Consider the following 14,536-nt stretch of genomic DNA (forward strand, 5'->3'; position numbering starts at 1 on the left):
TAGCATGAAACATGACTTATCAGACCATTTGGAATCACTACTTAACCATAGCCTCCAAACAGGCTTTGTGCCTCAAGAATGCAGAATGACAACTTTCATCCCTCTGCACATGTGCAAGCCATCTACTGTCCCTGGAAAGTATCACAGAAATGATCAGTAATGAAAAAAGAAACTTCTAGGTGTTGGACCCAACACAGTTTGTTTCTGTCAGGGGCAAGTTGTGCCAACTCATCCTAGTGGACTTCTTTGCAAATGTCAACAAAGCAGCAGACAAGGGCAAAATGGTTCACACTGCTTACCTTGACCTGGGCAAGGCATCTGACAAAAATACCTCATTGTTGAAAAACTCAGGAGGTTAGGTATAAACCCTTATATCATCCAGTGGACAGCCAACTGGCTCACAGATAGGACCCAGGAAGTTAGAATCGGGGAGTCTACCTCTAAAAAGAGAATGGTCAACAGCACAGTTCCTCAGGGATCAGTCTTGGGACTGCTCCTTTTTGGCATCTACTTCTTTGAAGTCAAAGTCAATGTCAAAGGTCTCTGGCTGACCAAATCTGTAGATGATTGCAGATTATCAGCAATAATAGAATTTCCCACCAACACTAATGTTCTCTAGGAAGGGCTGAAACAGACAAACAACCTGTGTCAGAGACATGGACTGAAACTAAATATAAATAGAGGCATAACAGTATCTGTTTGGAAGTCAGCCACCCCTGGTAACCACCATATTGACAATACACCCCTAAGAGTCAACCTAACAGTCAGGGACTTGGGGACACACATAGACAGAAATCTAGCCTTTGACCATCATATGTTTATGGCAATGAAGAAATTATTCTATGTTGTGTAACTTATAAACAAAGGTATGGCATCTAGGATCCAAGGAGGTCATTGTTAGACTGCATTCAACATTCATCATACCTGTCACTGAGTACAGCAACCCTTTTAGTATGTACCTAAGCAGGCCCATCCACCAACTGAAACATCTACAGAGGTTCCTCTCTAAAATAATACAGGGTGTAAATAAGTGTTATGCAGACCACCTCAAATCCCTATCCCTACATTCTGTTTCCTACAGGCTGCTGAGAGAAGATCTATGCCTAGCATACAAGTTACTGCCAAACCCCACTCTAATGGACCTCCTGCATATCCACAAAACAAACAGCACCAGAATTACTATTCTAAAAGACTTAAACCTTGCCTGTAATATAATTAGGACCTACTGGAGAGACAGGTATGCATCTCAGAGACTACTCCTTGTCTGGAATAAGCTTCCCATCCACATGAAGCAGAGTATCTCCCTAACCTAATTCAAATACAACTTGGACAACTCTATGAGGATTTGGGATTTCACTCTTAGTTTGTCACATATGTCTCTAATGGACACAGGCATCATGTAAATATTGTATTTCCCAAGGCCCTGCTAACACTATCAAGGGTACTAGAACTCGTCAGAGATATGGGATGCATTGTTAGGCTTATAAAGGACCCCTATGGCTGTTGGTCTATGAAACTATGAAATTCTGAAAATGATTTTGCTAAATCTAAATAAATAACATCAAATGAAATCCATTTATGTAGTGCATCAGAAATAAATTTAAAGAAACTCATTAGGTCTGTGCTGCACGATCTACCCAATTAAAAGCCATGCTGGCGGATATTCCTAATCCCAGATCCACTGGAAAACAACAGCATAAGGAGGACTCTTTCAAAGACCTTTTCTAATATACAAGCAAGACTTATTAGCCAATAAGTTGATAACTCAATGACATAACCCCACCCCTTAAGTGGTATGATAGGGACATTTCTTGAAATATCAGGGGAAAAAAACACTTTCCAAATATGTCTGGAATATATCTGTTAAGACAGAAACTAAGTATATACTTATTTTTCTAATAAAGAACCCATTCAACCCATCATGACTGGCTGAATAGTTTGGTTTAGTTTTCTTTACGGACATACTGTAATGTTTAAGTCTACTGATATTTGACCATTGGATATCCTTCCCATTACTTGAATGGCAAATTGTTCAGAAAGATATCCACTATCAGATCACATGGCATAAAAATTTAAATATTGGAACAAACTGAAATTATTACTAGAAAAACATAACTAAATGACAAAATGTCAACTGTATAGAATAGATACAATTTTTTTGCTGTTTAATTTATGTGTAAAACTAAAGCATATTTTTTCCATTTTTCCTTTTTGTAAATAATGTAAATGTGTAAACCGGTATAATTCTATTTATTTTATTGTAAAGAAAACTATTTTTGAGAAAAAAAGTCACCCACTATCAGGGCAGTGTCAGTAGTTTCTGAATTATCATCAGTTTTTATTAATGTTATCAATGTACAGTTGCAGTTATGGTTTCAAAGATATTTATAGTTTTTGTTTACAATATATTTTGCTAACCAAACTTCATAATTTACCTTGGATTTTTTGATTTCCATATTGAATACCTACGTGCCTTTCTTTAACAGGATGACATTATAAACTGATGGGAACATTCTACTCAGTTTTCAGAAATACCTTTTTTCTTGCAATTGTTTTAAGTTTAACATTCTACCGGGGCATTTGATTTTCTTGTATGCATTACTGATTGTCATAAAAGATCTGTCCATCCATCTACACCTCTTCTTCCCATTTTTGCACATGGGGTTGGGGTTTTACTTAAACAGTGGCAATCATCTAAAGCCAAGGTTTATACCACTGGGAGGCTAGCCCTACAGTGCTATTTCTTTCACACCACAAACTCTCAACACATACTTCTTTAGATAATTCATGTAAATCACCTTATTGGTTCCATAATGCTAAGCTGAAATTCAGAGCCTCAAAGCCTTGTAAAATAAGTTAAAGTGTTTTCTTTTGCTCTCTGTATTGTACATTTAAATTAATTGACTATTTAATGCTTACACAATCTGAGGTGCCAAGAGGTTCAACTGGAGATATATTCTTAACATCAGTGTCAGGTTATGACAGCCCCACATCTAATAAACTACCATGCCATGAGTTAAAATCCCTGCGCGGTAGACATTCTTTTGGTGTAACAAAGGTGATAGGATTTTTAAACTGCTGGGGGTTTTTTTGAAAGTGGAAAGGTGTCCCATCTTACTTATGACATATTTAGATTGCCAGTTATTACTGCGATATTGCCACTAAAATTATCCAGCAACACGTGAGTAAAGGCTTCTTGGTCTTTAAGTTTGGGCTTCTATATAGCTGAACAACTATAACTGGTGGACTGGCAAATAATATTTTTACAGTGAGAGATTTTGCTTATTTACTATTTGATATCACTGTTAAATATTTGGTTCACAAACTGAAACTCTTTCCCCTGTGCCATCCTTCTGAAATTATGGTACTCTACATACCCTCTTAGACAACTATGAAGTTCCCCCGTCAAAAAAATTCTATAGTTAAAATGGAAATTCTACCTGTTTCTTCTTTCACATTAATTTTTTGTGTCAGCATATATCCCTGAAATGCTTCTTTTTGTTTGTTTGCATTCTTACATTATGCAGTGCCAATATCAAGTTTCCTCTATGGCCTCCTCTCCAATGTTCCTGTCCTTGGAGGTATCCGCACTGCAGTGGCAACCAAGTTTGACCCATAATGTCGAGGCTGCCTCTTTTTTGGGACAGCCTTACACACTGGAGTCTTCCAATTTCCATACGTAGGTTTTCTGTGTTCTATCCACCACACATCCAAGTGGGATATGGTCAGACGAGAACCTGCCCTACTGAAGCTTGCATTGCACTTTTCAAATTATGCCCTGATGTGTGGGTCTGATGTCACCTAAGTGGGCATTCATATGTGCTGTTGGGGGGATGCCGCACTGAAGTGGTGACATGCTATTCTTTGTCAAGCCATTTACATCCACAGTGGTTCTTAACAGAGCCCTGGAATCAGCAATGCAGTTCATGGACCAAGCACCACAAATATGTCCCCCCACACATACACACAAACACACAAGAGATAAGCAGGCAATGCCTTGTCATTCATCTTCCCCCACTGCAGCTCCTACAGACACCCAAGATGGTTCTTGAATTTGGGTCACTGGGGTGTAGTCAGGACTCCACCTACCTACACCAATGCAGCTGACTGTATACTCACAAATATTTAAAGTTTTGCATATTGAACTCCTTCAATTTATTTGGCAAACTAAATCCATCTAGATTTCATTTTGCAAACAGTCTGCTCTAAGCAACTGGGTGTCTTTAAATGTGCACATCTTTTATGGTATCAATCTTATTTTTAGAACTGCAACTTCCATACCTTTTGTGGTGTCAACCTTATTTCTAGAATAGCTAGGTTTTGCAGTGTTCTTTGTTACTTTTTCCCATTCGGGTAACAATTTATCAAAAAAAAAAAAAAAAAAAAAAAAAAAAGATTTACCATGGATGCAGTCATGTATCCCCTCCATTTCTATGATATCCCTCATCTTTGTAAACTGAATACACCAAGATTTTTGCCAGCCTCATCAAAGATTTCTACCTTCTTCTGAAACAAATATATTTAGTCAAGATAGCTCAGTTCTGCTAACCTACTGTTGCTAATTCCAATGCCTTCATTAAAGACACTGTGGTTTAATGGGCAATACTTCCTTCCTTCATCACTATTCTCTGGCTTGTCAATCCATTTTCATTACCATAAGATTTCTGTCCTGAACACAATCTTCCTAAGAGCTGTTGTAGCTGTGGTTGATGTTATATAGGTTTTCACTTCAGGCTATACTTCTGTCTCAGTTTTTTAACTAAATCAAATGTAATCAGTTGATGTCTTTGAAGAAATCTCAGGTTTTAAGATCATGTTTTTAATTTTAATATCAGTAAAAAGATTATTGGCAAAAACGGAAAAACAATGTAATGAATGCCTTCTACAATGTCTTCCAAGATTATAGAGCAAGTATCCCTCTACATTCAGGACAAGTTAGTCATTGACTTTCTTCAACAAATAATCTTAATATATGGGAAGAAAATATTAGCACAGTTATAGCATTCTTGAAGGACCATAGGTCACAAACTTGTCGAGTAAAATCACGAACTTGGTATCTTCTTGTGTACCTTCAAACCTTCAATATGGAGTTAGTTCTCCACACTGCTGAAAATATTGTGTTTCAGTGTAAAGGTACAAAATGTATAACGTTTCTTACCAGATAATACCAGTACTATTATCCATCTGTACTCTCCATGGTTTGGAACCATAAATGGCCTCTCCATTCACTTTTAACCACCGCCCAACATCCAACAATCTCTCTTGAAATATTGGAACAATCACTCCATCTTTTGTGGGGCCAACATTTAGGAGATAGTTGCCTCCCATACAGACAGTCTGCACCAGTTCCTAGAAAATTAATAGCAAAATATATTAATCCAAATAAGTACATTATTCACTAGCAAACATTGTACACTTTATAGCATGACACAAGTATAAAGTATGTGGTGCAAAATCTGTTAGATATTATCCCCACACACTGAAGCATTTCAGATCCATGCACTTTCATCATTACTTGGTTCTTGAATGATATTCATGAAATAACCAGTTACTTAACTCATCAGTCTCTGCACTTAGCCTGGGCATGTTACATCTCATTATACAAGACAAATCACTGTTTAAACCTCAAAGTACTGGGGATGATATAAATCAAAAAAATCTTTACACTGTTAAATGATTGTTTGTTTTCTTTTGGCTTTTCCGGGTTAGAGGTCGCCACAGTGGAACTCCGGTCTGCTAATGATTGGCAGTTGATTTTTATGGTGCGGAGGTGCCAGCCCGATGCCCAACCTTCAACTAAGGCATGCCCATTCACGCATGTCTTTCGAATGCCACTCGACCGCGGGGAGGACATGCAGACTCCACACAGAAGGTGCTCCAGCCAAGAATCGAATGGGAGAACCTACTGCTGGGAGGTGACAACGCTACCGCTGCACCACCACGACTTACCCTGTTAAATGTATTTCATTAATATATAGTATTTCATTAATACATATACCATTACAATCTGAAAAATACCAATGTTCTAAACATCCTCATGACTCATGACATGCAATGTGAGACTAGCAACACTGTTCCACGAAGATTCCACATAGAAAAATCTAACATGACTAAAGAATGTCTAATGGATCAATGGATCCTCTACCTCAATATTTCCTTCTCACTATACTACATCCTGACTGATCCTCACGGACATAACATCCTTGTGGATATAACTTATCTCATATATACTAAACAAAAAAAATTAAAAATTTATGACTATGTATTATTTACACTATGTTATGATATTATCAATTGCATATTGCAATTATTTAATAACTTTTTCTTAGGAATACTATCTTGTTATGTATATTTCCTCTGACATGTAAATTACCTATACTAAAGTCTGATTATCTTTTATGCTTAAGATTTGTTTTGTTTTGCTATGTGTATTTTTTTTGTATTCCCTATACTTGTTATAACCATTGGAGCTTTTCTCCCCGGGCCTCCACTGAAAATGGACATATATCCAGCTGGACTAGCCCGGTCAACAAATGTAAATTAAAATAAAATAAATAAATAAAATAAAATAAAATGGAAAATAATCACTCTAAATGTGGGAATATACAGTTATGGAAAATTCTTGTTTTAAAATGCCACCGACTCTTCATGGACAATTAACAAATCTTTCTATAAATGGAGATCACCATGATCAAGTACATTCTGCACATTCTGCAAAATTCCACATTCTAATCTTCTTACATCATTCAGTTTTAGTTTGTCCTAGCAATTGCTCCCCTCATCTTCTTAGTACCTTAACATTTGAATTTTACTGGATATGTCTCATCACTGTTTCTTTATTAAATATACTCCAGAGTTCGGTAAATTAGGTCACATCAGTAACATCTCAGCTAATCAGCTCAGTCACCTTTTTTTATTTTGTCAGCACAGAAGAAGCATATAAAGTTATTCATTGATTTGAGTTTATTGCCCATGCATAAGACATGCATACTGCTTTACATATGGTTTTAATGTTTTTGCACATATCACTGTAATGTGATTCTTCTCTGTGTAATCTAAATAAACAGAAATACAGAGTGCAACTAGTCAATGTCTTAAATTAGCTATTCTACGTGCAGTGGAGCACTTCTCCCTAAGCCTCTGCTGTTTGCCCAGCAGGACCTTTGACAATCAAGAAATGGTAAATGAATAATACTCTATTCCATTATATAGCTTTGTCTTATTCTATGGAACCTATATCTTTTCTTTGAAATAAAAATACAGTATGGGAACTTCATAGTATGGGCAACTAGGATTTTGCATGACCCTGTAATGGTCTAGTAGTTCTGGTTAGGACAAGCTCAGACTGAACTGAAAGGGATGTTTACCGCCAACAATCTGCTTATTATAAGATTAAGAAGAAAATTCAACTGCTGGTAATGTTTACTATCTGAATATTGCACAACAGAATAATTCTAAATGACATGAACAATAAATGAGATTCTGAATGGAAGTGAAAGGGTAGATAAGCCTTTGCCATGCACAGCCTTTAATGCCAGAACTAGAAATTATAAAGAGGAAACACAGAAAGAAATCTACAGAAACAGTAGTAAATAAAAATGAGCATCTTTTACTAGCTAGTAAATACGTACAGTTTGTGTAAAGCTAATGGCTCTAGCATATCTCAGCAAAGCTGTCGCTCTACTGACGTGGCTGTTCAAGCTGCATCAGTAATTAAATGGTATGACTTCCACTGAAATAGTACTTAATATCATCATTAGGACAAAGTAATAATTTTGTTTTTCGTCTGATCTTAAGATCAAAACAAAAACATAATCTTGACAAACAGTAGAACTGATTATTATGTTATAATAAGGAGATCATGTTGAATTTAAAGAATTTTAAAAGGAATAGCAAATATGTGGAAGAGTACTTATAGAACAGGGAGGATAAAATACCAAAATGGTAAAGGAAATGTTAAATAAGCATTTTCTGGATGAATAAATCATAGCAATCATCCAGTAATATGGTGTGCCAAACTGTGCTAGGGAGAAACTCAGGAAAAAGTAATTTGTTAAGGAATGTGCATACATGAAATGATCAAAAGGTTATCAGGCACTGAAAGAAGATGAAAGATATTAGTACAGGTACAAGAATGAGGGTGATCAGAAAAGGACATAGGATCTTGATAAAATGTGGTTGGTTTACAGAAAACAGATAGGAAGAAATATTTCAGGTGGTATAAAGGAAGGAAAACAAAAGGTTGGACTGTGGTGGTATGTTATACAAACATATCTCTCAGTACAGAAGACTGCCTGATGACAGAAGTTTATGACTTAAGTTTTCAAAGAGTTTCAGAACAGGAACATTACAAAAAAGCTAAGATAAAGTTAAGGAGCCATGAAATAAACAATATGATATAAAAATTTAAGTAACTGCTTAAACAACTGGAGAACAAGTTGTCGACAGAAATAAAGTTTTGTGTCCTGATGGGATTGGGAATTAATTATTTGAGTTTCCCTAAGCCTTGGAAACAGAGAATAATAGTTCTCATCCACAATAAAGGAAATGGACAGAATCTGAGGATGTATCACCATACCACACTTCTACATAGCTTCCTAAAAATTTTCTCCAGCCTAATTTTGGAAGATTTGAAGAAATAATTGGGAAAGGATGTGATTCATAAACAACAATGTTCATTTAGACAAAACAAACTGAACATAAGAAGCCTGTTTAATATTTGATCATATACATAAAGAAATATCTCATGCTAGGGTGCAAAAAGTTTAGGCTATGTTTATATATTCTGAGGTGGCATTTAATTCAGAGAACAAGGGAAGGCTCTGGTTGATTCTCAGAAAGAATGGCATCCAAACGAATGCAAGTGCAAATTTTGTCAGACAGTTGGTGCAAAGGGTTAAGGTTATGAGCTATTTCATGTGGTCCAGAGTCTGTTTACCTCAGCCTCCATTTGCCTCACAGTGTGATTCTGACCAAGTCACGTTACCAGACAATACTCCCACGCTGAGTCTGAAAAACATCCACAGGGATCATTCCACCACCCTGGTTAAGAAATAAATCCACAGCATCGCAGTAAATCAGTGATCCATGCAGAAGATTAACGGCAAAATAAAACACGTCCACTAAAACCAAGTCTTGTCACGTTGAACGTTTTTGCGTTATTACTTCTTTGTGAGTCACATAAATTTACTCATGGTTCTAGCAGATGCATTTTATTTTATCACCCTGGTTAACAAACAAACAAATAAATAAATAAAGCCTTATATACTCTGTCCATCAGCAGGTAAACATTTCTTTAGAAGGCCATTTAATAGAATACTAAGAGATAAAGTAGTAAGGCATGGGGTATTTGTTGGCCTCTTGGTTTTTCCTAGTGTATATAAATGAGCTTTTTTTTAATATCATGGATGAAATGGGACTTAGTACCCTTAACTGTCAGACTGCGGCCTTTAAACCCTTCACAAGACAGAGATATGTGATAATACATCTGAAAAAGACTTTATACTATATGGTATCAGGAATAAGAAAAGAATGAATAAAATAAATGGGAAGGCTATGGTACAGTAGATTCTTTTTTACACCCGAGAGTGATGTTCTCTTGACCAGGCTGTAGCACATTTCAACAAAACATTTCTACAAGACCTAGACACTGTCGCTCCACTGCACAAAATCAAGGTTAGAACCTCTACAAACCCCTGGCTCAGTACAGAAACCAAACAAATCCTCAAGTCCAGAGACATTGCCTGGTGTTACTATAAAAAAAAAAAAACCTAAGTACCAAGAACTGCGCAACTGTGCAAAAAAATGCATTAGGCTGGACAAAAAAATCCTGCTACACGACATTACAAAATAAATACCGACATAACCCCAAAATATTTTGGAAAAATGTAAACCAGCTACTAAAACCCACCCAAAAACTACTCTCAAACCAACCACCTCTGACACTAAAGTTCCCATCAAAACACAAGTCAACTCCCACTTTGTGAACTCAATTCTATCCTTAGTATCACAGGACAGATCTAACCTCACTATACCCACCAACACAAATAACACTAATACAAGCTTTACCCTTAAAACAGTTTCCACCACTTCAATCAAAAGCATGCTCTCCAAACTAAAAATCTCATCAACAGCAGCCAACCTACTCCCCAGCCATTTCTTGAAACTCACAGCAGATGCTATTGCTATCTCAATCTCCACTCTTATAAGCAGATCAGTTGTTGAAAACTATGTGCTCAAACTCTGGAAAATATCCTATGTTACACCCATACATAAAGATGGGACCTCCACTGAACTTAATAACTACAGACCAATTTCTATACTCTCCCCCCTCCGGCCAAAATCTAGAAAAATGCATCCATACCGAGGTGCTAAAATATCTCCTAGACAGCAACATCCTGTCACCTACTCAGCATGGTTTCAGACCTGCCCATAGTACCACGACAGCCCTCCTCTGCTTCACATACACAGTAAACCATCTCCAAAACGAAGGCCTACAGGTGGCAACCCCTTTTTTGGATATGTCCAAAGCATTTGACACAGTCTCGCACCAAATCCTGCTACACAAACTAAACCAATATCACCTATCAAATTCCACTCTTACCTGGTTCCAAAGCTACTTAACTGACAGGTATCAAGCTGTGAAATTGGAAAATTCTCTCTCTCCTCAGCTGCCCATAACTAAAAGAGTCCCACAGGGTTCTATCTTAGGACCACTGTTATTCACAATCTTCACAAATGACCTCCATACCTCCACACAGCATGCATCTATCATTCAGTATGCAGATGATACTACCTTAATCTGTGCTGCACAAAACATTCCCACCCTCCTACAAACAATTCTGCTAGCCCTCTCTGACATTGAAAACTACCTTACCAAAGCCCAACTTATCCTCAATCCAAAGAAAACTCAGCTTATGATTATAACCAGTTCTAACAAAAACACTGATAACAGTGAATTCAATATCTACTCCAAAAATGCTACTCCAATCGCTCCAGTGGCACAGACTAAGCTACTGGGAATAACCATAGACTCCCACCTAAAATCTGATAGTCATCTCCACTTAACTGTTAAAAAAGCACATGCCAAACTGGGATCACTCTACCGTATCAAACCATTTCTTACCAACAACACATGATCAGCCATTGCTCGCTTCCAACTTCTATCCACCCTACTCTATGCATCTCCCATTCTGACTAATCTCAACAAAACTGAACTAAACAAAATGGATGCCTGCAATAACAGAATTGCCAGCTTTGCTGCAAATTACTCATATAGAACTCATCACTGTGCTGCTTTGAGACAGCTCCACTGGCTTGAACTGCCCAACCTCCTAATCTACAATCAGCTCTGCCTCTGTCATTCTATTATTACCTTCCCAATTAGTGTCCTGCCCTCAAAAACCTAGTACAACATCACGCAGCCAAAAGTCCTCTTATTTCATTAAGCAAACTACTACTAGAAGTCACCAACAGCTACAATAGCTTTGGAGATGCACTATATAGTAGTTCAGTAGCTAAAAAATGGAACTCTCTCCCCACTAGCATACAAAACACATTGTCCAAGGCCTCCTTTAAAAACTTCATTAGGCAACATCTCAAGCAAAGTTGGCAGTGCCATAACTGCTCCCCAGGCTAGTGAAAGAGGATAAGGTACACATACTAAACCTAGAGCACTTGATAATAGTTTTCACTCTTACTCACAAACACTGGCTAATCTACAATGTATGTACTGTACCTGTGCATTATGTATGAATTCTACTTATGTTCCAAATTTCAGCTGTACACCACAAATCTATTAATTACCTTTATTTTTAAATTAATATTTTCTTGTTTGTTCTCTCCACTGTAACTATTGATGTGCTGCATACACTGTAAAAACATGTCTACTGTAATTTGTGTGTATACTGATTATATCTAAATATCTAAATGTATCTGTAATTTTTCTATGTGGAGCTTTTCTCCTCGGGCCTCTGCTGTAAAAGGGCCTTTTTGGGTCAGTTAGACACCCCCGGGTAACAAATGTCAAATAAAATAAATAAATAAAAGTAGAAAGTGGAAAATGCATAGAAATATATGTAAACAAACAGAAAAGGCAATGCTTTATGAAGGCAGATGTAATTCTGGGGGTACGACAACAATTCTCCAATTATGGTACATAAAATGAAGCGCTACACATTCATTACTTATGGAGCAGTACTTTCTGCTAAAGAGAATCTGTAAAATATTTTCTCTGATATGGACGTTTTTGAAAATACTTAGGATTCCTCTATTTTCTTCCTCTGTTTATCTTACAGGAGGGCTTTTCTTATCCTAAAAAGGGCATTATTTGAAGGCTTATTTATCTAAGAATATCATCTTAAGTACTAGTTACATATGAGATGTTAAAAGAGAAACGATCTTTTCTGGACAAAAATGATCTTCTAGAAGTACAGGCTAGTACATACCTATCTGGTATTGATTAATAATGAAGAATACTTCTATAAAATCTTACCATAACCATAGATGTCCCTCTCTTACATGTTGCAGTATTCTGTACTCTTGGGTGTCCTCCTCTTGCTACCTGAACATCCGGCCAGTCTTCAAAGCTCTGTAGTGACTGCAAGGTGCATGGGATGTCTGACATGGCTAGATGAGTGTGGGCCATAAAAGTGATGTCTGCATGCACTAGACCTCAGAACTGAGAACCCCAGTTGAACCCCAGTCCTGTGCTATTCAAGAAGGGAAAGGTATAATAACAGGAGGGGCAGGAGAGAGGGAAGGAATACTGCAACATGGAAGAGAAAGACATTTATGGTTATAAGATTTTACACAACTATTCTGTCATTCTATTCACATGTTGCACTATTCTGTACTCTCGGGTGAGTGCCAAAGCTCACTGTGAGGAAGATGGTGGTGGCCTGGGGAATTCTCTATGAATCCATGGAGGATAGCCCTGATGAACCCAGCCCTGGACCAAGAGATTTGTTCTAACGTGTAATGTTTGGTGAATGTGTGTACAGATGTCCAAGTGGCTGCCTCTAGAATGGTGAAGGTGTCCAAACCTTTGAAAAAGATTCTTGAAGAGGCCATAGTCCTAGTGGAGTGTGTTTAAAACTTGGATCCCACTGATTTCCCATGGTTTGCATAGCAGAAGGTAATAGCCTTGGAAATCCAGGCTGAGATTGTTGTTTTGTTACCGCTTTCTCCAGGGCCCTGGGGTGGAAGGAGACAAACAACCGGTCAGACTTCCTGACAGACAGTCTTGTGCTGGTGAACCTAAGCTATTTGTGCACATCAAGGGAGTGTAAGACACTCTCACTGTCATTTTGTGGGTGGGCAAAGAAGGTGGGGAGGTGGATGGCTTCATTTAAGGAAAGCTCACTGACCACCGTGGGCATGAACGATGGACTGGTTCTAAGGGTTACCCTGTATTTGTGGAATATGAGAAAGGGGGAATGGCCATTGCCATGAGAGCTTGTAACTCAGACTCTCTTCTAGCTGAAGTTAAGGCCACAAAGAGTACTGTTTTCCATTTGCAGTATTTCAGAGAAGTCTTGGATGCCAGTTCAAAGGGAGGGGAGCACCGTGAGCTTTTCCAAAAAATAATTCGGGTCCAAGAGAGGGGGGATGGGCTTCCTGTGGGCCCTGAGATGTAGCACTCCTTTTAAGAACAACTTTGCAGGCAATCTGGAAGTCAGAGGGGGTTCCAGAGGCAGACGAGCTGAAATGGCAGACAGATGAGCCTCGATGGAGGAGTGCGCTAATCCTGTCTATAAGTGTTCACATAGATAGGACAATACTAAAGGGACCTTGTTCTGTAATGGGTACAACTGTCTCTGAAGACACCATATGGAGAATCTTTTCCACTTGGATTCATAAGATCTCCTTGTATTAAGTTTCCTAGCCTCCTGCAGGACTGTGAGCATGTACTCATTGTATAGGTGTCTGTAAGGGATCAGAATTCTATCATCCACAGGGTGAGGTGTAGAGATTGCCAGTGTGGATGGATTAGAGATCCCTTGTCCTGTGTGAGAACTTCCACTCTGTGGGGTAACTTGTGGCGATTGACCTTGGGTAAATGTAGAAGGAGGGGCAACCTGTGCTGTCTTGGCCAAAAAGGGGTCACCAACAAGATTTTTGGTCTGTCATGCTGAAACTTCAGTAGGACTTTCTGAATAAGAGGGAATGGGGGAAGGCATAGAGAAACATGCCCATCCAAGAAACTGAAAAGGCATCCATTGCCCTCACCAGAGGGTTGGGCATCCTGGTGCAGGAGAAAGGAAGCCGTCTCTTCATGGGGGAGGCAAACAGATCTATTTGAGGTAGGTAAAATCTGGATCCCTTCAGTCAGCAGAAGGCTACCACTGGTGCCGGGCACTTGATGAATACCCTTGGTGCTGTAGAGAGACTGAAGGGCAAGACCGAGAACTGAAAATGAAAAGAGACCCCAGAGAAATGTAGGTATCTTCTGAATTTGGGCCTTATGGGTATGTGAAGGCAGGCATCCTTGATGTCCAAGGTGGCCATGAACTCCTGAGGCAAACTCAAAGGAAGA

The 14,536-nt window shown here is 38.2% G+C and overlaps 1 protein-coding gene across 1 annotated transcript in view; it reads right to left on the reverse strand.

Moving 5' to 3' along the window:
* Nucleotides 1-14,536, reverse strand: part of LOC122812682 (tissue alpha-L-fucosidase-like) — a 453,601-nt gene that overhangs the window by 181,021 nt on the left and 258,044 nt on the right. Inside the window, exon 6 of the mRNA XM_044084826.1 lies at nt 5,159-5,349. Coding sequence (XP_043940761.1) covers nt 5,159-5,349 — 191 coding nt within the window. The remainder of the gene's footprint in view (nt 1-5,158; nt 5,350-14,536) is intronic.

This window comes from Protopterus annectens, chromosome 1.part1 (genome assembly GCF_019279795.1).
Source record: "Protopterus annectens isolate FY-2018-M chromosome 1.part1, PAN1.0, whole genome shotgun sequence".
Lineage (NCBI taxonomy): Eukaryota > Metazoa > Chordata > Ceratodontiformes > Protopteridae > Protopterus > Protopterus annectens.